Source organism: Belonocnema kinseyi, chromosome 6, assembly GCF_010883055.1.
Source record: "Belonocnema kinseyi isolate 2016_QV_RU_SX_M_011 chromosome 6, B_treatae_v1, whole genome shotgun sequence".
Taxonomy (NCBI): Eukaryota; Metazoa; Arthropoda; class Insecta; order Hymenoptera; family Cynipidae; genus Belonocnema; species Belonocnema kinseyi.
In genome coordinates this window covers 49,364,087-49,389,870 of record NC_046662.1, presented here as the reverse complement: position 1 = coordinate 49,389,870, position 25,784 = coordinate 49,364,087, and the positions used below count along the sequence as shown (strand labels likewise).

Sequence of the window (25,784 nt, the reverse complement as noted above, 5' to 3'; positions counted from 1 at the left end):
TCGACTCGGGATACTTATAAGATACTACCATGATTTTTTCAGATTTTTTGGTCCAAAAATAAATTAGGCCAAATACCGGCCTTACCGACCCTCCCCCTTTATCTTTCTTAGTTAAAAATGCATCTTATTTATTGGAAGTTCATTTTCTTTGGTAGAAATCAATTTTTCTTGGTTAAAATTTTTTTTATAATTTATGCTGGAAAACTGATAATTTTTGTTGAAAATTGAATTATTTTGTTAATAAATCGTTGTATTCTGGTTAATGACTTTCTTTCTGACTGAATTTTCTTTTCTTTTAATTGAATATTTAATTACATGGTTCAAAATTAATGTATCATGTTGAATATTAGTCTTTTTAGAAGAAAATTAATCCTCTTGGTTAAACATTCAACTATGTAGTTGAAAAATTAATCTAATTTGTTAAAAAATCTTTGTTTTGTTAGAAAATTCTTCATTTTAACTGAAAAGTTATCTCCTTGATTAAAATTTAATTATTTTGTTGAAAGATCAACGTTTTACGTTGAAAATTAATTTTTCAAGTAAAAATTTAACTGTTCCAGTTAAAGAATTCATCGTTATAGATGAAATTTCTTCTCCAAGGTATAAAGTTCAACTATTTCGTTGAAAATTCTTCTTTTTTAAATTAAATTTCCAAATAAAGATTCAAATATTCTATTTTTGTTGATTTTTTTAAGTCAAACTTATTTTGGGACCGAAGTGAATTTAAAAAAAAGATCTCTAAGAACTCCTCTTCGATATCCCCACTACTGCCGCTTTAAGCAAAGCCTGTATATATGATCCCCCCCTCTCTCCCTCTTATGATGCGATCTCTTCAAAACTCATAATGATTTCTTACGAAAAATTTCAAAGTTAATCCATTAGAGTTTTATTTCTAACTTGTGACCCGCTGCCGCACACTGTTTTTTTTTTAATTTAATTATTTTTAGAAAAAAATATACCCTCGCTTGACCTTAATTTTAACAGTTGTTTTTCCCTCGATCTTTGGTCTGTTTGAGATGCATTAGTCTAATTATTGCTGAATCATCTCGAATGGCTTTATCATGTTTTGTTTGCTTACCCCTCAATTCTTGCTATTGTAATTTTCAAAAATCATTCTCTGCATGAGCTCATTTATTGAAATGAATTATATAAATATTTGATTAATATATTTTGTTGTGTATTTTCCTTAGTTAACCCAATTCCCGGAGAACTTCAGATGCAAATTTCAAATTTACATAAATGCATCTAATTTCCGTTGAGAATTGAGTAGTATATTAACGTTTGCAAAAACTTTTCTTGTTTTAGAGTAAAATAATTTTCATGTAGTGCGTTTGAGAATTAAATTATTTTACTCCCTTAACTACCAAATGGTTCAAGTGGAATTTCAATTAACGTCAAAGTGTGAACAAAGTTTTCAAGTTCTAAACAGTTGTTAAGTTTGTCTCTACAAGGAAGACGTCTAAAGATTGAAATATTATAAATTCACATACAAATGACAATTTCAAGATATTATAATGTTTTTTTTTTATATGGTTGGAAATCAAAAAGGTGAATTATTCGAATTGAAACTTAGTGGAAAAAAGTAAATTCGGATGAACTTAAACTATTTTTTTTATATTCATACTAATTGCAATAAGATTAAGAAGAAGGCTTTTATTTTATAACTAATAATAATATGTATATAATAATGTAGAAACATAAAAAACGTTACTATGTTTCAAATTTTCTGAGTTTAGAGTTTAATCATTTCAGGAAAAACAATAATTTGAGAAAAATAGTTTTATTTTCGAAGCAAAATGTTTTTATTTTTTGATAGATTAATGTGGAAAGGGTCTGAGAAAAATAAAAAACCTACGTCAAGATTATTCAGTTTTGAATAATTTGTCATTCTTTTAAATATATCCGAATTCATTTAAATCATCTGAACTATCTGAATTCCCTGAATTTGTGGAATTTTTCTAAATTTTTAGAACTCCCTGAACTGCAAGGACTTGAAAATAATAAAAAAATTGAGAGGAATTTTGAAGGATTGAAGGAATTTTAAAAATGGTATGAATTCAGATAATTCAGATGATTTTAAGGAATTTAGAGAATTTGGAGAATTAAAAGAATATCAGGAATTTGGAATATTTAAGGCATTCAGGGAATTCAAAATATCAAAATGATTTCAGAGAATGGAGAGAATTCTCAACATTTGAGAAATTCAGGATATTTAAGGATTACAGGGAATTTAGATAATTTGCGAGTATTCAGAAAATTCGAGGAATTTAGAGGATTCCGTGTATTCAAGCAATTTAGAGAATTTGGGGAATTTGGGGAATTTTAGGTATTTTAGGAATTCAGAATATATCAGCAATTCTGGTAATTCATTCAAATCGTTTTAAATTATTTTAACTTCCTTGAAAGAAACTCCAATCCTTCGAATTCCTAGATATATCTCAATTCATTTAAATGATTTGAATGATCTAAATTCCTTGAATTCGTAGAATTTTCCTAAATTCTTAGAACTCCGTGAATTTCAAGGACTTAAGAATAATAAAAAAATTGCGAGGAATTAAGAGGAATTGAAGGAATTTTTAAAATGTTATGAATTCAGAGAATTCAGAAAAATGTAAGGAATTCAGGGGATTTTGAGAATACAAAGAATATCAGGCATTTAGAATATTTAAGGCATTCAGGGAATTCACAATATCAAACGGATTTCAGAGAATCGAGAGAATTCTCAATATTTGAGGAGTTCAGGATATTTAAGGATTACAGGGAATTCAGATAATTTGCGAGCATTCAGGAAATTCGAAGAATTTAGAGGATTGCAAATATTCAAGGAATTCAGAGGAATCAGAAAATTCTAAGAATTTCAAAAAATCAGAATATTTGAGGAATTCCGGGAATTCAGAGAATTCAGGAAATTCAGAATATTTCATGATTTTAGCAAATTTATAGAAATCAAATATCTCAGAAGATTTAGAAATTTTCACGAATTCAGAGAACAAAACAAAATTAGAATATTCGAAAATTTCAGAATATTTAAAGAATTCAGGGAATTCCGAGGATTAAAGTAATTCCGAATATTCAAGGATTTTAGGGAATGTAGAGAATTCATACATTTCAAAAAATGTAGGGAATTTAATGAATTAAAAAAATTCTAAGAATAAAAGGGTTTCTGAGAATTGAAGCGATTCACGAATTTAGAGAATTCAGAAAATTTAAGAAATTTTGAGATTTTTACGCATTCAGAGAACGCAACTAATTAAAACTATATCATGATTTCTAAAAATTCCCAATTGAAGTAATTCAGAGACTTTCTGTAATTCAGAAAATTCAAGGATTTCATTGAATTAAAAAATGTCCCGTATTTTAAGACGTTTAAAGAATTCAAGGAAGTTACGTAAGTCAGGACATTCCAGGAATTCAGAAAATTCAAAATATTTGAGGATTTCCAAGAATTGAGAGAAACCAAGAATTTTAGAAAATTCAAGGAATCTAGAGACTTTAACGAAATCAAGGAATTTGCTAAGTTTTGATTGATCTCAACATAAAAATCTTAATTTAAAAATAGAAATAAAATTTTTTTATTCAAGGTTTTGAAAGCTGTCTATTATTAATTTCAAAGGCATTACTTTGTATATTAAAAAAATTATTTATTGAAATTAAAAAATGTCAATTAAAAATATTCTTAGTTTGAAAATGGTCCATTTTATTTCGTAATATTTTGAAATATCTTATCGGCCTATATTGTTTATAATTATTTTAAAAGATTGCGAGGAATATTATAATATTTCAATTGTTTTAAAATAATCTATTAGCAAAAATTAAGGAATTTTGTAAAATTTTAAAAAATTTTAAAAGATTTCCAACGATATCAAAATATTTTTAATTTTTCGGAGAGATTATAGGATATTTAATACCATTCCAGGAAATTTCTCATAGATAATATATAAGTGTATTTCAAAAGATTCTAAGGAATTTGTCTCTGATTTTAATCAATTAAAGGAATTTAAGAGGATTTGAAATATTTTAGCGTCTTCTAACAGATTCGAAAAATTTTTCAATAGTTTTCAATAAATTGAAGGGATTTCAAAGATTCTTGTTATATTTTAAAAGTTTTAAAGCACTTTTCAGGAGCTTTAAGAAGTAGGAAGGGATTTCAAAAGATGTTAAGTGATTTAAAATATTTTAAAAGATTCCGTGGAATTTTGTAGAGCCTTAAAAAATGTCCAAAGATTCGAATAGGTTTTTAAGATTTAGAAATAGTCTAGAATGTTTTAAAAGATTCCATGGAATTTTGAAGAGCTTTAAAAAAATAGCAAGAGCTTTCAAAAGATTTTGGGTGATTGGAAATTATTTTTAAATATTAGAAAAGAAGCCATGGAATTTTGAAGAACTTTGAAAAATATCAAGAAATTTTAATAGATTTGAAAGTATTGGAAATATTTTTAAAAATTTTAATAGATTCCATGGAATTTTGAAAAGCTTTAAAAAATGCAAAGGATCCACCAAATGTCATGGTATTTTAAAATATTTCATATTAATTGAAATATTTAAGCGTATTTCAAAAGACTCCTAGGAATTTGCCATAGACTTTAAATTATTTTAGAATATTTTGAGAGATTTAAAAAAATTTTCAAGAGCTTAAAAAAAATTTAATGGTTTTAAAAAGAATTTAAAGGATTACAAATATTTTAGAGGATTTTTAAAGATACAATGGAATTGTGATAAGCTGTAAAAAATTTAAAAGTATTTAAAAAGAATTCAAGGGATTTTGAAAAAGTTAACAGGATTTTAAATATTTTAGCGTATTTTCAAACATTCCTAAGAGTTTTACATATACTTCAAAGGATTTTAGAATATTTTTTAATATTCTGAAGAATTTTAAAGAGCTTTAAAAAATGGAAAAGATTTAACAAAACTTAATGGAATTTTAAAAGATTTCATATCATTTGAAATATTTAAGCGTATTCCAAAAGATTCCTAGGAATTTTCCATAGACTTCAAAGGATTTTAGAGGATTTTCAAAAATTGTAAGGAATTTTCCATAGCTTAAAAAAATATCAAGGGCTTAAAAAGATTTTAAAGGATTGATAGTATTTTAAAATATTTTAAAAGATTCCATAGAATTTTGAAGAACTTTAAAAAATTAAAAGAATTTAACAAATCCTGATGTAATTTTAAAAGACTCCTGGGAATTTTTCTCAGGGAATTTTCCATAAACTTCAAAGGATTTTAGAGGATTTTCAAAAATTATAAGGAATTTTCCAGAGCTTTAAAAGAATATCAGGGGCATAAGAAGATTTTAAAGGATTGAAAATATTTTAAAAGATTCCATGGAATTTTGAGAAGCTTTAAAAAATTCAAAGAATTTAACAAAACCTGATGGAATTTTAAAAGACTCCTGGGAATTTTGCTTAGGGAATTTTCCATAAACTTTAAAGGATTTAAGGGTGTATTTAAATATTCTAAGGAATTTTCAAGAGCTTTAAAAAATGTCAAGGGCTTAAAAATATTTTAAAGGAATGAAAATATTTTTAAAAATGTTTAAATATTCTATGGAATTTTTAAGAGCTATGAAAAAGGAAAAGAATTTAACAAAACCTAATTGAATTTCAAAAGATTCCCAGGAATTTTCCATACACTCCAAAGGATTTTAGGGTATTTTTAAAGATTCTAAGGAATTTTTAAAAGCTTTAAAAACATCAAAGGACTCCAAAATATTTTAAAGAATTGAAAATATTTGTAAATACTTTTAAAGATATCATGGAATTTTGAAAACCTTTAAGAAATTTCAAGGGACTTCAAAAGATTTAAAAGGGTTTAAAATATTTTTAGGATAATTTAAAAGATTCCTAGGAATTTGCAATATATTTCAATGAATGGAATGAATTTTAAACGATGTTTAATATGAATAAACTTTTATTATACAAATCATATGTAATATTCAACTACATAACCTTATAAGTGAATAATCTATTCATGTTACTTAATCGAGAAAAAATTAAAATTCAATATTTATTTTATTTAATATTGTGAAAAAAGCAATCAGCTAATAAGTAATTAATCAGTTTATAACATAAAATGTATTAAATAATTATTGTCAGTGAATCATTCAAATAATTTTTATTTTTAATTTTTCAGAAAATTTGAGTTATTTATAACATTAAACTATTCCAGAAAAAATACAAATATATTCGCAAATAATTTTGAAATCAGACTTCAGATACTCGTTTAACATTGCAAAACTTTAAAGAATAATGTAACTGAAATGGAGGTATTTTAAACATTGACAAACTTTTATTATACAATTTATGACCCATATTAAATTACATCAACTTAAAGTAAATAATAAATTTATCTTACTTAATTAAAAGAAATTATAACTCAATCTTTATGTAATTTAACACTGTGAAAAAATCAAGTAATAATTAATTAATGTATTCATTACGTAAAAAGTATTAAACCAGTGGGCACAAAATTTGGCGACGTCTTTACGACATCGTTACGACATATTTACGACATCTTTACGACATCCTATGTCCATGTCGTTTCAGTGTCTTCGTGATATCGTAAAGACATCGTCAGATCATACGACTTATTTACGATATCGTAAAGACGTCGAAACGACATGTATATAGGGTGTCGTAAAGTTGTCGTAAAGATGTCGTAACGATGTCGTAAAGACGTCGCTAATCTTTGTGCCCACTGGGAAACTATTATTTTCATTTAGACATTGAAATCATTTTTATTATACTTTTTTCTATTTTCACGTTCATTTCTGAAAATTTGATTTAATAATAACCTATTATAATAATTTCAGAAAAAATTAAAACACATTACCATATAAATTTAAAAATTGAATGCAGATACCTATTTCACAGCATCAAAATCATTTGAATGATTATGTAATTGAAATAGAGATTTTTTAATATAAATAATATTTTATTATGCAAATTATATCCAATATTCAATTATATAACCTTCAAATAAATTCTCAAATTTTGTGACCTAATTTTAAGAAACTAAATTTCAATCTTTGATTAATTTAATATTTTGAAAAAATATGCAGCTAATAATTAATTAATTATTTCAGAATATGAGAAGCATTTAACTATAATCTTAACTATAGTATTCAAATAATTTTTACTTTATATCTTTTTTCAAATTTGAGCTTTCGGTTCGAAAAATTTAATTTATTAATAAAATTTCTCAATAATTCCATAAATCATAAGTTTTAATAGAATCAATTAAGAGTCAATCACTTAAAAACTAAAAAATCATTAAACAATCATTTTCATTAAATCATTCTAATAATTTTGAAATTATATTTTCTTTAAATTTGAAACAGAATCTCAATATATTTAATTTATTGATAACCATTCAAACTAATTTCGAAAAAATTGAAATTATTTACTTATAATTTTGAAATTTGAATTTAGATACGTTTTCACTTCACAAGCACCAGAAAAATTATATAATTGTGATAGAGGTTATTATAAAGAGAGAATAAAAGTAATTTAAAAGTAATTTTGTAATAATTCCAGAAAATGTAAGTCTTAACAGAATTATTTGATTAATATTTAAACATTTAAAAACAAACGAATCATTAAACCTTGATTTTGATTGAAAATTCAAATAATTTAAAGCTTTAAAAAATTATTTTCATTGAAATATTTCAATAATTTTCACTTTTTATATTTTTTTATATTTGAACTTGTCTTTGTTTCATTTTAATTAATTACAAGCTTTTAAGCTAATTGTGGAAAATATAAATTTTAGCCAAATATATTAATAAATAATTAATGTTTAAAGAACATAAAAATCATTTAATAATTATTTTCATTAAAATGTATTTACATGTAATTTTGAAAATTCATAATCAATTTATGTGACTTAATTGAAAACAACTTATATTCAGTTTTTTGAAAAAATCAACCATTCAATAGTTAACGAGTTCGTAATATAAAAATCAGTAATAAATTATTTTCATTCAAACAAAAAAGTAATGTTTAACCTATATGTTGCTGAAAATTTGAAGTAATAATAATCTTTTAAAATAATTCCATAAAAACTTAAAACATATTGAGATATAATTTTGAAGGTGGAATTCAGATATTCATTTCAAAACATCTAAAACATTTTTTCAGTTTTGAAATTGGAATAAGAACACTTTTAGTATTGATAAACTTTTTTTTTACAAATCATATCCCATATTAAATAACATAACCTCAAAATAATTAATAAATTTATTTTCTTCGTTAAACAATATTTAACTCTAATCTTTATTTAATTTAATATTGTGAACAAAATAGTTTAAATTCATACATTGGCTTTATCTTCGGTATCCTAATGAATGATTAATTTATTATCATTATTTATTGTTTATAACTTATTTTCACATTAATTATTTATTAGTTATTTACATTGTAACTGAATTCATCGTCCAATTACATAAAAATAATAACTGGTCATTAGAGAGAAGTAAACAAGAACAATTGTCATTGATATCAATTTTTTTAAAACAAATTTCCGGGGTTACATCGCACTGGGTTCCTTACTAAATCGGTACCCTCGAAACTTAAGTAATCAGGGTCGTCTGAAACATTTATAATTAAAAGTGGTAATTTTAGAATTATTTCTAAAACTTTATTTTAAAAGATTGAGCGTTATTTAAAAAAAAAGTTAATCAGAGAAACGATATTGTGTAATATTTAAATTAAAATATAAAATGAAGAAAATTTTTTATCTTGTTTCAGATGATGAATACGGCCAAAAAAGTGTATCTGTGATGATCGATGGTCAGGAGACAGAACTTGAAATAATTGATCATCCAGCTTCAGAAATGTCGGTAAGCACGTGGATAATTTAAATAATTATAAATTTTCATCAAACTCAAATTCATTATTTAGTCTTAATTAAATAACAAAAAATTCTAAAACCACTGGAAGTTTTTTTATTTTCTGTTATCCCAGAAAGAGTGGACGATGAAAATTTTCCAATGATCAGAAACTAACAACGAGATTAGCAATTACTTAGAGAAAGTCTAAGGCGATTTCCATTACTTTTAATTTTCTATAATTAACCTTAACAAGTTACTGAAAGATCAGTGATAAAAAATAAACTCTGAATTGAAGATAATAGATCAATTCTAACTCTGAGTGCTTTATCGTGTTGAATTAAAATCCACGTGTGAACAGTACTAATAATTATTGGCTATTGATTTTGTCGCCATTGGATTAATCAGGAACACATGTTCTATAGCATTTGATAAGACCAAAGTGTGAAAAATTGCTTAGCAGATAAACTACTTCTGACGATAAAATTAGCAGATGTATTTTATAGAAAGCTATTAATTTTCTGTCTTTTAATTAACGAAAACTGTATTATTAAATTATATTTATAAACTGGTTGAGGGGCCGTACTGTGATTACGTAATAGCTGAGCAGGTGAGGGAGGGAGGGGGTCGAGATATTGTTTTAAGATTTTTTACGGTAATACGTAATTTTTGAAAAATCGCAAAAAAATTCTCTTTAAGATTATCGTTTTAGTTATAAATTTTATTACTTATTTGACTATTTATTATTTTATTAAAAAGACATCCTTTTTGGCTACATATTCAACTGTTTTGATAAAAATTCGTCTTTTTGGTTTAAAAGTTTTCTTTGTTTACTAGAAATATTTCATTTTTCTAGGATAAGAATGCAATTGTTTTCTTGAAAACTCAACTATTTTCTAGAAAATTTACTTTTTGTTTAAAAATCGTATTTTTGTGTTGAAAAGTCAATTGAAATCTTTTTGGATAAAAACTCAACTTTTTTGTTTAAGACTTGTCTTTTTGATTTAAAAGTTCACTTGTTTTAGCAAAATTTTCATTTTTCTTAAACAAAAATGTAACTCTTTCTTTGCAGATTTAGCAATCCTGTTAAAAATTCATAATTTTTTGTCAAAAATTCGACTATTTAGCAGGAAATTAACTTATTATTAACAATTCTCATTTTGGCGTTGGATTGTGAACAAGGATCTTCTTTGTATGACAAATCAACTATTTGTTGTAGAATGAAAATTCAACTAGTTAGAAAAAAAATTCAATTAAAATTTACTTGTTTTTAAAAAAAATTTCATCTTTCTTGTATAAAAATGCAACTGTTTGTTTGGAAATTAAACCATTTGGTTATAAATTAATACTTCTTCGTTGAAAATTCTACTTACTGGTTTGTTAAAAATTTATTTATTTCTTAGGAAATTTACTTTTTGCTTAAAATTTAATATTTTGCTTTTGAAGAAAGAACTGAAATCTTTTCTTCATAAAAATTCAAATATTTATTTTTCATAAAAAATTATCTTTTTTAAGAGAACTTTCATGTTTTCGAATAAAAATGCAACTGTTTGGTTGAAAATTAAACTACTTTGTTAAAAAGTCATACTTTTTCATTTAAAATTCTACTCTTTTGTTAGAACTTTAACTACTTCGTGGAAAATTTACTTTTCGTTCAAAATTTTCTATTTTGGTTCTGAAAATTACCTGAAATCTTTTCTGGATGAAAGTTCGTTTTCAAAAAAAATGGTCGTTTTTTAATCAAAAATTCTTCTTGTTTTAGTACAAATTTCACCTTTCTTGAATTAAAATGACACTATTTGGTGGAGAATTAAAACTTCTTTTAGTCGAAACTTATTTTTTGGTCAAAAAATTCATATTTTGACCTTGAGAAGTTAACTGGAATACTTTTTGGCGGAAAATTCAACTATTTTTTGTTTAATTAAAATTCATTTATTTTAAGAGAAATTTGATCTTTTCTGAATAAGAATTCAATCATTTAGCTAAGAATTCAACAGTTTTCTTAGAAAATCGTCTTTTTGGCTAAAAATTCGTCTTTTTGGATTTAAAATTCAATTTTTTTTGTGAAAACCTTTTTCTTGCTTTATATTTTTATTGTGAAAAGCTAACTGAAATCTTTTTGAACACAAAATTCGATATTTTTAATTTATCTTTTCAATTTAAAAATTCGTCTGTTTTAGTAGGACTTTAATTTACTTTATGAAAATGCAACTTTTTGTTTAAAAATTATTATTCTATAACTTTCTTTAAATCTTGTTGGTTGAAAGTTTAACTATTTTGTTACAAATGAATGTTTTATTTTATTGAAGATTCAACCACTTGGGTAAAAGTTAAACTAAATGGTTAAAATATTTTTTTTTTATTGAAGGCTTATGTCTTTGGTTGAAAATGTTATAGCTTTATTTTTTTTGTATAAATTTAATCTTTTTGCGTTCAAAATTCAAGTATTTTGTTGAAAGTCCATCTCTTATTGTAGAAAATGAATTTTTTGTTTAAAAGTAATTAATAAATCTAGAAAACTTTAAATTCGTATCTCAAATAGTGTTTGGAACATTTCTGGATAATAAAAATTATATACGGCCCCTAAAACCTTATTAAGTAAAATTTTTGTTGTATTATTCCTTGAAGATCAAAAACTAAATTTCAGAAAATTACTTTTTTCGAAAAAAATATTTAAATTGTCAAAAATTTTTTAAATTCTCTATTGATAAAGAAAATGCTAATAATGTAATATTATTTATTATTCTTTTCATTTTCTCAGTGCGAGAGACCAAAATATAAATATTTTTTCACCGGTTTTATAATATGTGAATTTTAAAATTATAGTATTTTTCGCTAAGGTTTTTTTTTGGAAAATTCAAAGCATCAAATAAATGAAAAATGAACTCGAAAGTCTTTTTCAATATGAATTATAGATACCTGTAAGTTATAAGATATATTTTTGTTTATTAAAAAATCGAAAATTGTCAGTATTCTTAATATTTCTTATAAATTAATTTTTTCCACATTAACAGAAAGCTTATGGAAGAAATTTTTTTTAATTTTTGCATTGAGTAGTACATAGTGTAGTCAATTTTTTTCAAATTTCATGTTCTCACCTGTCAAATTTATTCAAATGCAAAAAAATATATAAATAGAATTTTTTTATTTGATTGTATAGATTTCACGAACCCCATGTAACATGTATTTCCCATAAGAAAAAAAACGTTTTTGTAAAGTTTGGAAAATAATTGGTCTTTGTGAAAATAATTGAAAAAGAATAAATCATAAAAAGAACCATTATTGGTTAAACAATATATTACTGTTTATAATCATCTTTTTTCAAACTAATTTGCAACTATTTCAAGAGAATATTTGTCTAAATAATAAAAGAATGTTTGAAAAATGATTTTAAATTAATTTTTATCTCTTAGAGAAAATTGATAAAAAACGTAAAAATAATATTAATAATAAACAAACTGAAAAAATAGGAATTAGCACGAAAAACTCGCAAAATAAAATTTTTCGGTTTCAGTACTTTTTAGGACCCTATAAAACAGGCACATGGGGATGAAATTCGAAAAGTTATTGTTCATTTTTATTTAATGGCTAATTTTTTAGCGAAAAGATAGAGAAAAACTCGATATGTCTAATATTAATTATTCTGTCCAAAATCTACAAAAACATCTTTTTTTTTATGAAAATACGCATTAAATTCCATGGGGCACAGGTCCCCTAAATAGTATTTAAAATAATGCGTTTTTTTTTTGGATTCGGACAAATTTGTGGGATAAAAGCATAAAAATAACCGAAAAATGTTGCCACTGCATTATGAACCACACCATTATAAAAAGCACATTAAAAAAAAGGAAATCAATTTTGGACCTAAAGATATTTTTATTTTTTTAATTTATTCTGATTCCATGTTATACTGTCATATCATATTTATTCAGGTTCTACTAGTGACTATTTAAAGAAACAGAAAATGTCAATATTTGAGAAAAATGTTTTTTAAAATATTTTTCTAAATAAACTAATTTAATAAGTTTTAATTTTTTATGATTTTTTTTAGAAGCCTCATCCTGATTACATATTCTACCGTCCTATTTTGTTAATTAGTCTTTTACTAGCACTCATTTAAAAAACATAAGAAATTAATATTGTATGAAAAGAAAGTTTTGTTTTGAAAAACATAAATGAATTTTAGCAGTTTTATTTGTTTATGAAGGATGCTGAAACTAATTATAATTTAATGTCATACTGTCCTATTCTTTCAAAAAAAAACATAACAAAAAACAGAAAATGTCAATATTGAATAAAAAGAAAGTTTTATGTTCAAAACATAAATTAGTTTGATAAGTTTCAAATTTGGTTAAATGGCATAGGAGCCTATTTCTGATTGCATGTTCTACTGTCCTATTTTATTTATTGGGATTTTACTAGCATCAATTAAAAAACAAGGTATTAATATTATATCAAAAGAAAGTTTTTATAAAACATAAACCAATTTGATCAGTTTTAGTTGTTTATTAAGGGTGCTGAAACGTATTTCAGAATTAATCTTCTACTGTCCAATTCTTCTATTAAGTTTCTACTAGCGACTATTAAGAAGAAAGAAAGAAAATAGTAATATTGGATAAAGAGAAAAATTTATTTTTAAGACATACATTAGTTTGAGAAGTTTTAAATTTTTATAAAGGGCGTAGGAGCCTAATTCTAATTACATTTTTTACTGTCCTACTTCCTTTTTTGAGCTTTTATTATAAACAATACAAAAAATTAAACATATCAATATTGAACCAAAAGAAAGTTTTATTTGAAAACTTAAACCAATTTAATCAGTTTTAATTGTTTATAAGGGGTGCTAAAACTTAGTTCGGAATTAATATTCTGCTGTTCTATTTTTTCATTAGGAGCCTAATTCTGACTGAATGTTTTAATGACCTGTTTGCTTTATGAGGCTTTTTCTAGCACTTATTTAAAAAAAAGATATCAATATTGGATCGAAAGAAACTTTTGTTTGAAAACTTAAGCGAATTTGATCAATTTTAATTTTGTATGAAGGGGGCTGGAACCTAATTCTGATCACGTATTCTACTGTCCTATTTTCTTTATGAGGGTTTCACTATCGCCGATGAGGAAAGCGGATTGAATCAATATTAGTTTCAAAATTTTTTTGTTTTGATAACATAAACGGATTTGTGAAGATATCAATGTTGAATAAAACAATGAGTTATTTAAAAAAAAAACTAATTTAATGTTTTAGTTTTTTATAAAGAGTACTAGATGCCTAATTCTAATTGCATGTCCTACTGTCCTATTTTCTTTATCAGTATTTTACTAGCGTCTATTTTAAATGAAAAAAGATGTCAATATTAAAGAAAATGGAATATTTATTTTTAAAACATTTACTTTGAAAAGTTGTAATTGTTTATGAAGTTTCCTCGTAGCCAGATTCTTATTTCATGTTTCACTTTTCGACTTTCTGTATCAGAATTCTGCTAACGCCCATTAAAAAACAGGAGATATTAATATTGGATCAGAATAAAATTTTGTTTTGAAAACATTAACTAATTTTATTAAAGTTAATTATTTAAAAAGACTGCTAAAACCCAATTCTGTGAAAATTTTTTACTATATTTTCCTTTTATTAGGGTTATACTGGCAGCTATTTAAATTATATAAAAAATATAAACATTAAGTAAAAAGAAGGTTTAATTTTTAAAATCTAAATCAGTTTGATAATTATTAATTTTTTATAAAAGGTGTAGAAGCCTACTACTGATTACATTTTCTACTGTCCTATTTTCTTTATTAAGCTTTTGCTGGCACCCATTTTAAAAAACAAAAGATATTAATATTGTATCACAAGAAAGTTTGTTTTTGAAAACATAAGCCGATGAAATTAATTTTTAATGTTTATTAATGGTGCTAAAACCTATATCTCAATAAATATGCTATTGTTCTATTTGATTTATTAGAGTTCCACTTTCGAATTAAAAACAAAAACATAATATCAATATTGGATCAAAAGAAAGTTTTATTATTTATGTTCTACTATTCTATTTTATTTATTAGGTTTCTATTAGCGACTATTAAAAACAACACAGAAAATATTAATATTGGATAAATAGACCTTTTTATTTTGAAAACATAAACCAGTTTGATAAGTTTTAATTATTAATAGCGGGTAAAGCAGGCTTATTCTGATTACATGTTTTTCTGTCTTGTTTTATTTCTTAGTGTTTTACTAGAGCTCACTTAAAAAACAGAAGTCATTAATTTTGAAGTAAAAAATGTTTTATTTTGAAGGCGTAAACCAGTTTCTTATTTTTAAACATTTTATGAAAGATGCTAGATGCCGAATTCTGATTAGATGTTCTACTGTCGTATTTTCTTTATTAGGCTTTTACTAGCTCCCATTTAAAAAAAGACAAGATATTCAATATTGGACTGAAAAGAGGATTTATTTCGAAAACATAAACTTTGATAAGTTTTAATTATTTATGAAGTGTGCTAGTAACCTCATTATGATTTGATGTTTTACTTTCCTACTTTCTTTATCAGAGATCTACTAGCGCATATTAAAAGAAAAATTTTAATAAAATAAAAAATATTTTTAAAAAACAGAATATATCAATATTGTATTAAAAGAAAGTTCTTTTAAAAATATATAGCAATTTTATCAGTTTTAATTGTTTATAAAAGATGCTAAAAACTAGTTCTTATTGAATGCTCTACTGTCCTGTTCTTTAATTAGGATTCAAATAGAAACTATTAAAAAAAAAAAGAAAAAGACAATATATCTATATTTAATAAAAAGAAAGATCAATTTTCAAAACATAAATTAGTTTGATAAGTTTTAATTTTTGAGAAAGGGTGTAGAATCCTAATTCTTATTTAATTTTCTACTGTCCTATTTCCTTCATTAGGCTTTTACTAGCACCCGTTTAAAGAAATATATCAACATTAAAATAAAAGGAAGATTTTCTATGGAAAAATTTGAATTAGTTTAAATTTTTTATGAAGGGTTCTGGCAACCTAATTTTGATTTTATGTTCTAATTTTCTACTTTAATTATTAGAGTTCTACTAGTCCCTGTTCAAAAATAAAAAATATAATAAAACAAGAAGATATTAATATTGTATTAAGAGAAAGTTTTGTTTTGTAAATATAAATCATTTTTATCAATTTCAATTGTTTATTAAGGGAGCTAAAATCTAATTTTGATTAAAGGTTCTACCGTCCTATTCATTTATTAGGGTTCTACGAAAACATAATTTAAAAAGCAGCAAATATTAATATTGGGTAAAAAGAACTTTTTATGTTTTTTTTTTAACAAATTAGTCTGATAAGTATTTACTTTTTATAAAAAGCATAATTCTGATTACATGTTCAGCTCTTTTTTTATTGGCCTTTTAAAAGCAATTATTTAAAAAAACATCAGATATTATTATTGTATCAACAGAAAGTTTTATTTTGGAAACATAAACCAATTTGATCAGTTGGAATTGTTTGGAAAGGTTACTAGAACCTTGTTCTGTCCAAATTTTCTAATGTCCTATTCTCTAATCAGAGTTCTCCTGGTCATTACTTTTAAAAAAATAAAGAAAATATCAATTTTCGGTAAGAAGACAGTCTTATTTTAAACCAGAAATTAGTTTGATAAACTTAAATTGTTGATACAGGGTAAAGAAGCCTTATTATTATGAAATGTTCTACTGTCCTATTTTACTTATTGGGACCCTATTAACATCCTTTAAAAATTGGAAAACGTAAACCAATTTTATAAGTTTTAATTGTATAAAAAGGGTTTTGGAAGCCTAATTCTGATTAAATGTCCTACTATCCTATTCTTTTATTAGAGTTCTAAAAGTCATAACTCTAAAAAAAAGAAAAAGTCTATAATCCGTAAAAGAAAAGTTTTATTTAGAAAACATAAATTAGTTTAGTAAACTTTAATTTTTGATAAAGGGTAAAGAAGCCTTATTATTATTAAACATTCTACTGTCCTATTTTTTTATTGGGATACAACTAGCATCCTTTAAAAAAATGGAATATATCAATATTGGATTAAAAGAAAGATTTATTTTGAAAACATAAACCAATTTGATAAGTTTTAATTATTTACAAAGGGTCTTGGAAGCATAATTCTGATTTAATGTCCTACTGTTTTATTCTTTAATTAGGGTTCTACAAGTCATAACTCTAAAAAAAATCAATATTCGATGAAAATAAAGTTTAATTTTGAAAACATAAATTAGTTTGATAAACGTTAATTTTTGATAAAGGGTAAAGAAGCCTTATTATTATTAAATATTCTACTGTCCTATTTTTTTATTGGGATACTACTAGCATCCTTTAAAAAAATAGAATATATCAATATTGGATTAAAAGAAAGATTTATTTTGAAAACATAAACCAATTTGATAAGTTTTAATTATTTACAAAGGGTCTTGGAAGCATAATTCTGATTTAATGTCCTACTGTTTTATTCTTTAATTAGGGTTCTACAAGTCATAACTCTATAAAAAATCAATATTCGGTGAAAATAAAGTTTCATTTTGAAACCATAAATTAGTTTTATAAATTTTAATTTTTTATAAAGGGTGAAGAAATCTGATTATGATTAAATGTTATACTGTCCTATTTTCCTTATTGGGGTTCTACTAGCGTCCTTTAAAAAAATAGAAGATATAAATATTGGATTAAAATAATGATGTATTTTGAAAACATAAACCAATTTGATAAGTTTAAATTGTATACGAAGTGTCTTGGAAGCCTAATTCTGATTAAATGTTCTGCTGTCCTATTTCTTTTATTATCCTTCGTAGGGAGCAATCTACTGTATGCTTTTAGTATTTGGGGAGGAACGCAATTTATTACGTAAGTGTAAAACTGAGGTTGAAACTGACATCTATTTCGATTAAATGTAACACCTTTGTATTAATCTTCAATTAGTGTAGTCAGAAAGGAAGAAGAGCAATAACGGAATTCTCTGGAGTTTTCACAAACAATTAACTTTTGCGTAACAAGTCATCTTAATTTTTTTTTCTTTTTTCCACTTTAAGGTTGAGTCCTTCTGCTCCACCTACAACCCAGACGTATACGTTGTTGTATATTCCGTAGTTGACAGAAAAAGTTTAAAGTTTGCTGAGGAAACTCTTCTCCATTTGTGGAAAAGTGACTACATGGCTTGTCATGGTGTGATACTCGCAGGGAATAAAGTGGATCTCGAGAGGAAACGGGAAGTTCCAGCTATGGGTGAGTCATCAATGACGGTCATTTATAATTATAATTATGTCCATCTAATAATAAATAATGCTAGAAACAAAATTTATAGAGAAAGCAATTAACTTTTTCCTCCCTGTGTACATTTTTCATTTAAAAAATTGGCGAGCGAAAATTAAATTTATTTCGAAACTAGGGGAGGGTGGTACACAATGGATCATGTGAATTTTTTCATAGTAGGATTCAGTATTTCAAAGTAAACACAATTGCAGATCCAAAAGAATTGATGAATTCTTAACAAGGTAGATCATTTTCCAACCAAAAAGATTAATTTTAAACCAAAAATATTAATTTTCTAGCAAAAAGGATCCATTCCTAACAAAATATACGTTTTAAACAAAATAGTTAAATACTAAACTAAAAAGGTTAAGTTTTCCACTAAAAAAGGAACAGTTACATTTTCAGTGAAAAAAATCATTTAAAAATAATAAATAACGAATTTTCCCCAAAATAGTTGAATTTTTAACCAAAAAGATGAACTTTCAATTGAGAAGATTATTTTTTTCACAAAAAGACAAAATACATTTTAAAAATACATAGTTAAAAATAAATTAATTTTTAACAAAATTTTTTTATTTGCAACTACAATAGATCTATTTTCAAGCAAAAATCGAAGTCACATTTAAATTTAAAAAATTAATTTTTGACCAAAAACAAAACAAACTTTGTACTCTAATAATCCAACTTTGAAAAATGAATTTTTTAAACAAATAGTTGATTTTTCAAACAAAAGAATCAACCGAAAATAGAATAGTGAAAAAATATTAAGTTTTAAAGCAGAAGATTAATTTTCTACCAAAAACGATACATTTTCAAAAAAATATTTGATATTACAACCTTTGAAATGAATTTTCAACTAAAATGAGGAAAATTCAACCGAAGGAAGAAGGAATTTTTTATTAAATAGTCGATTTTCTAAGAACAACAAAATAAACTTTCAAGCAATTATAGTATGGTCAAATTTCCCACAAAAAATTAACTTTACCCTAAAAATGAATTTTTAACAAAATAGTTGAATTTTTCAAATAATTTAATGAATTTTGAACCAAAAAGAGGAATTTCATACCAAGAATATTATATTTTTTTAAAAACGAGTTTTCAAGCAAATAGTTGAATTTTTAACTGAAAAAATATATTTGTACTCAAAAATGTAATAGTTGAATGTTCAATTAAAAAATTAATTTGAGAAGAAAAAACGAGTTTAAAAAATATATTTAAATTTGACTTATCATCCTCAATTTTGGAATGAAGAGAAACTTCGTAAATTTTTAACCAGTGGAAAAACGAACTTTCAACAAAATAGTTACATTCGAAACCAAAAAATGGATTTTTAAACAAAAATATAAATTTGTGACTACAAAGGTTAATTTTCTACCAAACAGACGAATTTTAGACGAAAAATTTCAACTTTTAACAACAAAAAAACTAATTTTGGACTAAAATAATTAATCATAAACTAAAAAATTTATTTGCAACAAATACGAATAATTTTCTACTAAAACAGTGAAATTTTTTTAAATAAAGGAATTCGCAAGTAGAAAAGTTAATTTTTGATTAAAAATAGAATGATTACATATTTATTTAAAAAAAACTAATTTTGAAACAGAAAAGAAAAGAATTTTCAATCAAATTGTTGAACTTTCTACCAAAAAGATAAATTTTGTTTAAAAAAACGGATTTTCTATAAAAAATTAAAATGTTAACCAAAGAAATTAATTTTCTTCTAAATTAATGCATTTGCAGGCAATAATAAAATTGTTTAATTTTTACTTAAACAATTACCTTTCTACGAAAAAAAATGTTTATCACAATAGATAAATCTACAAAAAAATCAATTTTCAACCAAAAAGCATAATTTTATAACAAATAAAATTATTTATCTACAACAAAAGATAATTTTTCAACAAAATAGTTATATTTTAAACCAAATAAAAATTAATTTTTGACTAAAAAGAAAATTTTGTAACGAAAAACGAAAACTATAAACCAAAAAATAAATTGTTAACTAAAATGAAGAAATTTAACCAAAGAAAGGAATTTTTATCAGATATTTGATCTTCTAACAAACAAACAAAATCAAATAATTTTCAAACAGAAAGCATAATTTTATAACGAATAAAATTTATTATCTACAAACAAAACCTAAATTTTCAACAATATAATTATATTTTCAACCAAAGGAGAAATTAATTTTTAACTAAGAATACATTTTCATAGGCAAAAACGAAAATTATAAACCAAAAATTTTAAAAATTACCTTGACGCTAAAAAAACAATAAGGTGATGAATTTTTAACCAAAAAGGTGAATTTCAATCCAAGAAGGCTTATCCAAACAGAAAAATTTGCGACTAAAAGCATTAATTTTCCAACTAAGTAGAAGAATTTTTAAATAAAATAATGAATTTTTAACTAAGAAGATCTAATTTTCAATCAAATAGTTCAATTTTCAACCAAAAAGATGAATTTTTAATCGAAAGGATTAATTTTCTAGCAAAAATTACATATTTTCAAAAAAATAGGAACTTTCAACCGAAGAAATGAATTTTCTTTTAAAATAATGGAAGGTTTAAATTTTCAGGTAAAAATTAGTTTTCCACACAAAACAGACATTTTTAACAAAATAGTTGAATCTACAAATGAAAAAATCAATTTTCAAGAAAACAGTTATATTCTTAACAATAAAAACATTATTTATGAACCAAAAAGAACAATTTTCTATTCATAAACAAAAATTTTTAACCAAAAAAGTGAATTTTTAACCGAAAATATAAACTTTTAACTGAAAAGTTTAATTTTTTAAATAAAAAAGACGAGTTTAAATAAAAATTTTAATTATGAACTTAAGAAATGAAGTTTTAAATAAAATCATAAACTTTTAAAAGAAAGAATGAATTTGCAAACCAAGATGTTTCATTTTCTGCCAAAAGAGGGAATTTTTTATCAAAAAAGTTAATCTTCAATGTCAAAAAGATAAAATGCCAAACAAAGACGGAATATTTAATCTCTCAGTTCAATAACTTGTTTTGAAAAAAGTGATAATTTTCAACCGAGTAGTTAAATTTTTTTAGCCAACAAGAGAAATTTTTCCAACAAAAATTATTAACCACAAAATACATTTTTAACCGGAAAGATTAATTTTCTACCAAAAAAAAAAGACTAATTTTAAACAAAACAGTACAACTTCGAACAAAAGAAATGAATATTTAAATAAAATGATGAATTTTCAACTAAGAAAATGGATTCGAAAACAAGAAGCATAACTTTTTACCAATAGAGGGTAGTTTTAAATAACATATTTTCAATTTAAAAACATAAATTTCAAAAAAAAATGTTGGAATATATAAAGATTCATTTCAAAAAACTTTTCTTGAAAAAAAAACTTATTTGCAACTAAGTACAGTTAAATTTTTGACCGAGAAGATTAATTTTTCTAATAAAATTGTATAATCCTCAAGAAAATTCTTCAATTGTTAATCAAATGATAATACTAAGAACCAAAAAAGATTAATTATTATCAATTAATAATATAATAGTTGACTTCTCAACTAAAAACCTCAAAATCCTTCAAAAGTTCCTAGGAATTTGAATAAAATTAGTAAAGATTTTTGAATATTTCGGATGTACAAACAAGAAATCTAGATTTAAGAAATATGTATTTTACAGGACTTTACAAAATATTAGAAAAAACTCTAACCCTTTTAAAATATATTATATACATTACCTCTTAAATTTTTGACAATATTTTTAGCTGACTGCAATTTTTTTTTTAAATTTCAAAAATTATTGAAAATTTACAAAATTGCGTCTAAATATTCCAAATTTTCCTAGAGACTTGAATAAAATGTATTTATTCACTTGAATCCTTTCAAAGTTTTTTAAATTTAAGGGCATGTGCTACTTTACTATAAAAGTATTCAGTTTTCTACACTTTTTATCCACAATTTTTAATTTTACACAAACATATTAATGTCCAGACGTTCGAATGTTTTACGTCTGCGTTTCTTTTTGTTTAGAAACTTTAACATAAATCTGCATTTTTTCAATATTCTACAGTTTCAAAGCCTTCTTTGTTCTCCTTCAGTCTTAGCTATGTTTATGGAATTTGATGATTTAATTTGTTTTAAATTTGTTAATGTTATCAAATTAAAAGATTTTGCTTTGATATCTTCTACTCTTTTTCGAAATTTGAGGAAATGTTTGGAAATTATTCTCTAATTATATATTATGGCAAACTTTTGATTTATTAGTAAAAAATTGTTTGAAATTTTTCCCTAAATTATAATATTGTAGCAAAATGTTAAGAGAATAATTATTTTACAATATTGACATTTTTAACAAACAAAAAAATTAACCAAAAAAGATTAGTTTTCTGCGAAAAAGACTAATTTAAATCAAAATAGTTCAACTCTGAACCAAAGACATGAGTTTTCAACTAAAATAATGACCTAGAACTAAAAAGAATAATTTTCTACCGAAAGAATAATTTTCTTCCCACAGACTTTTTAACCAAAAGGAATTTTAGAAACAATGAAAAAGATAATGGCTCTAGAGAACACCATGGACACCAAATTCGTGCTGATCCAACGTTATTTCTGTAAATCCTAAGATAAAAAATTGAAATTTTGATAATTTACATTCAAAAGAATAAGAGCCTAATTAAACGTTGTATTATATTTTTAATAATTTACAACTATTCCAATAAAAACTAGAAATGTAGACTTGAAAGTAAAGTTAACTTTTTATGATTAACAATTAATTAATTAATACTTTTTTACAACTAGTATTGATTATACTTATTCAGCAACTGATTCACATTATCCAGTATGTACCAGTCCCCAAAACTAAGTTCTATAACAAAAATGTATATTTCCATAAACTCAAAAAAAATGGGTTTAAATATTATACATAAATATGTGATTAAAAGTTTGTTCACAGTTTTCAATAAATTATCATATTTCTGTTAAAATCGATAGTGGGTCGAAGATTGGCAAACAGCTGTGGCTGTAAATTCATCGAGACTTCATCTGGCTTGGCTCATCATGTTGATGAGCTCCTTGTGGGAATATTGGCTCAAATTAAATTAAACCCACAGCGAGATCGAGATCAAGCCACGAGGAGACGAAGGAGCAAAAACAGAAAAAAAATCCTCAAACAACTATTAGGATTTAAGAGGAAAACTAAAAGTTGCGAAAACTTATTTATATTGTAACGACTTACATAAAAATTAGGGTGGTCCAAATTTATAAATGTCAACATTTTATTTTTTCTTGTCGACCCCCCCCCCCCCCCCCCTCATAGAGAAAAATCACTATTTCTAGAGAAATAGATGATTGCTCCATCAAAAAGGTAAATTAAAAAAAATTGAATGGTTCAATTTGCAGTTCAAAAAAATTAAGTTTCCATGCAAAAAAATGTTTTCAACGTAATAGTTAAATTAGAAAAATAAATCATTTTCGACCAAAACGATTAATTAAAAAAAAAAGAGTTTAGTTATCCACGAAATGAATACATTTTCAAATACAGAAGATCAATTTTCAATCAAAAATGGAATTGTTAAATTTTCAGTTTAAAAAATTAATTTTAACTCAATAAACAAATTTTCAATAATATAGTTAAATTTGCAATATGCAAGGGAATTTTTTACTAAAATCATGAATATTCATCCTACAAAATTAATCTTGTACCAAATAGTTTAATTTTCAAACAAAAAGATGAATTTTCAAACACAATGAAATGTTTAAATTTTCAGTAAAAAAATTATCTTTCAAGAAATGAAAAATGAATTTTTATCAAAATAGTTAAATTAACGAACAAACAAAGATATTTTCAACCAAAATTATTTTATTTGGCCAAAAAGATGAATTTTTAAACAAAAATGAATTAGTTCAATTTTCAGTTTAAAAAATTTGATTTCCACAAAAAACCTAGCTTAACTGTGTGATTAAATTTTTAAGCATAACAATGAATTTTCAATTTTGAGTTAAAAAAAATTAACTTTCCACGAAAAATGGATTTTCAACCAAGTAATTGAATTTACAAACCAAATAATTAATCTGCAAACGAAAAGTTCGTTTAAACCCAAAAACCAATTTTCAACAAAATAGTTAGATTTGCCAACAAATAAATGAGTTTTCAAACAAAAAATTAATTCTGTACTAAATACTTGAATTGCAAACAAAAACAAAGTGTTTAAATATTCTGATTAATAAATTAACTTTCCGCAAAATACACGAATTTTCAATACAATATAGATAAAATCACAAACAAATTTCCAAACAAAAAGATTGATCTTCACCTAAAATTTTAAACTTTTAACCGAATAATTGAATTTTCAACTCAAAAGGAAACAACAATTAATTTGTCCGATTTTTAGTAAAAAAAAATAACTTTTCCCAAAAAACGAATTCTTAATCAAATAATTGAATTTACAAAAAAACGATCTTTTACCAACAAATTTCGATTTGCCATGAAATAAATAAGTTTTTAACTGGAAACGATCAATTTTCACTTAAAAATGAAATAGTTACATTTTCAGTTAAAAAATGAATTTCAATAAATAAACGAATTTTTAACAAAATAGTTCAATGTGTCCACAAATAAATGAATTTTCAACTAAAGTGATAAATTTTCAACTATAAAAATTAATTTTCTACTAATTAGTTAAATTTTCAAGCAAAAAGATTTATTTTCAAACAAAACTTAAATAGTAAAATTTTAAGTTCAAAAAATTAACTTTCCACGAAGAACAAATTTCTAATAATAGAATTAAATCTACAGACAAAACAATAAATCTGCAACCAAAAATAATTAATCTTTCAAGTTTGCGAACAAATAAATGAATTTTAAACAAAAGTAATGAATTTTAAAACAAAAATGAAATAGCTAAATTTTTATTTTATTAAATTAACTTTCTACCAAAAAAGGCATTGTTAAATGAAAATGGATTTCAACCCCAAAGAAACGAGTTTTCAACAAACTAGATAAATTTGCTACCAAATAAATGAATTCTCAACTAAAATAATGCTTGATTTACTAAAATGAAAATGAATTTTGAAAAAACTACATAAATCTTTCACTATTAATAAACGAATTTTCAATAAAATTCTTAAATTTTCAACCAAAGTAATGATTTTATAGCTAAAATTATGGATATTTCATACCGAAAAATTTATTTCATGCTAAAAAAGACGAAATTCAAACAAAATAAATGAATTTTCAACTTTAATAAATACATTTTTAAATTAAAATGGAATAGTTAAATTTTTGTTTAACAAATTCATTTTTAACAAAAAAAGAAATTTTCAAGAAAATAGTTAATTTTTTGGAACAATGATAAAAATTTTTAACAAAAAATGTAGTAGTTAAATTTGCAGTGCGTAAAATTAATTTTCAACCCAAAATATAAATCTTAAACAAGAAGATTAGGTTTCGAGCATAAACGAAGAAGTTTTAACAAAATATATGAATTTTCATCCAAACACATTAATTTTTAATTTAAAAAGATACATTTTCAACAAAAAATTAAATACTTAAATTTTTAGTTAAAAACATCATTTTTTAGCCAAACAAAAAAAAATTTCGTCAAACTAGTTACTTTTTTAACAAAAGAGAAATCATTCAACGAAATACATGAATTTTTAACTAAAGAAAATAAATTATCAATCAAAAATGAAATAGTTAACTTTT

At 23.8% G+C, this 25,784-nt stretch overlaps 1 protein-coding gene across 1 annotated transcript in view; it reads left to right on the top strand.

The window, feature by feature from the left end:
* The window catches only part of LOC117175374 (GTP-binding protein RAD-like), a 256,115-nt gene extending 232,808 nt beyond the window's left edge, over positions 1-23,307 (top strand). Inside the window, exons 6-8 of the mRNA XM_033365083.1 lie at positions 8,748-8,839; positions 17,878-18,070; positions 23,072-23,307. Of these exons, the coding sequence (XP_033220974.1) occupies positions 8,748-8,839; positions 17,878-18,070; positions 23,072-23,307 (521 nt within the window). The remainder of the gene's footprint in view (positions 1-8,747; positions 8,840-17,877; positions 18,071-23,071) is intronic.
* The last annotated feature ends 2,477 nt before the right edge of the window (positions 23,308-25,784 follow it).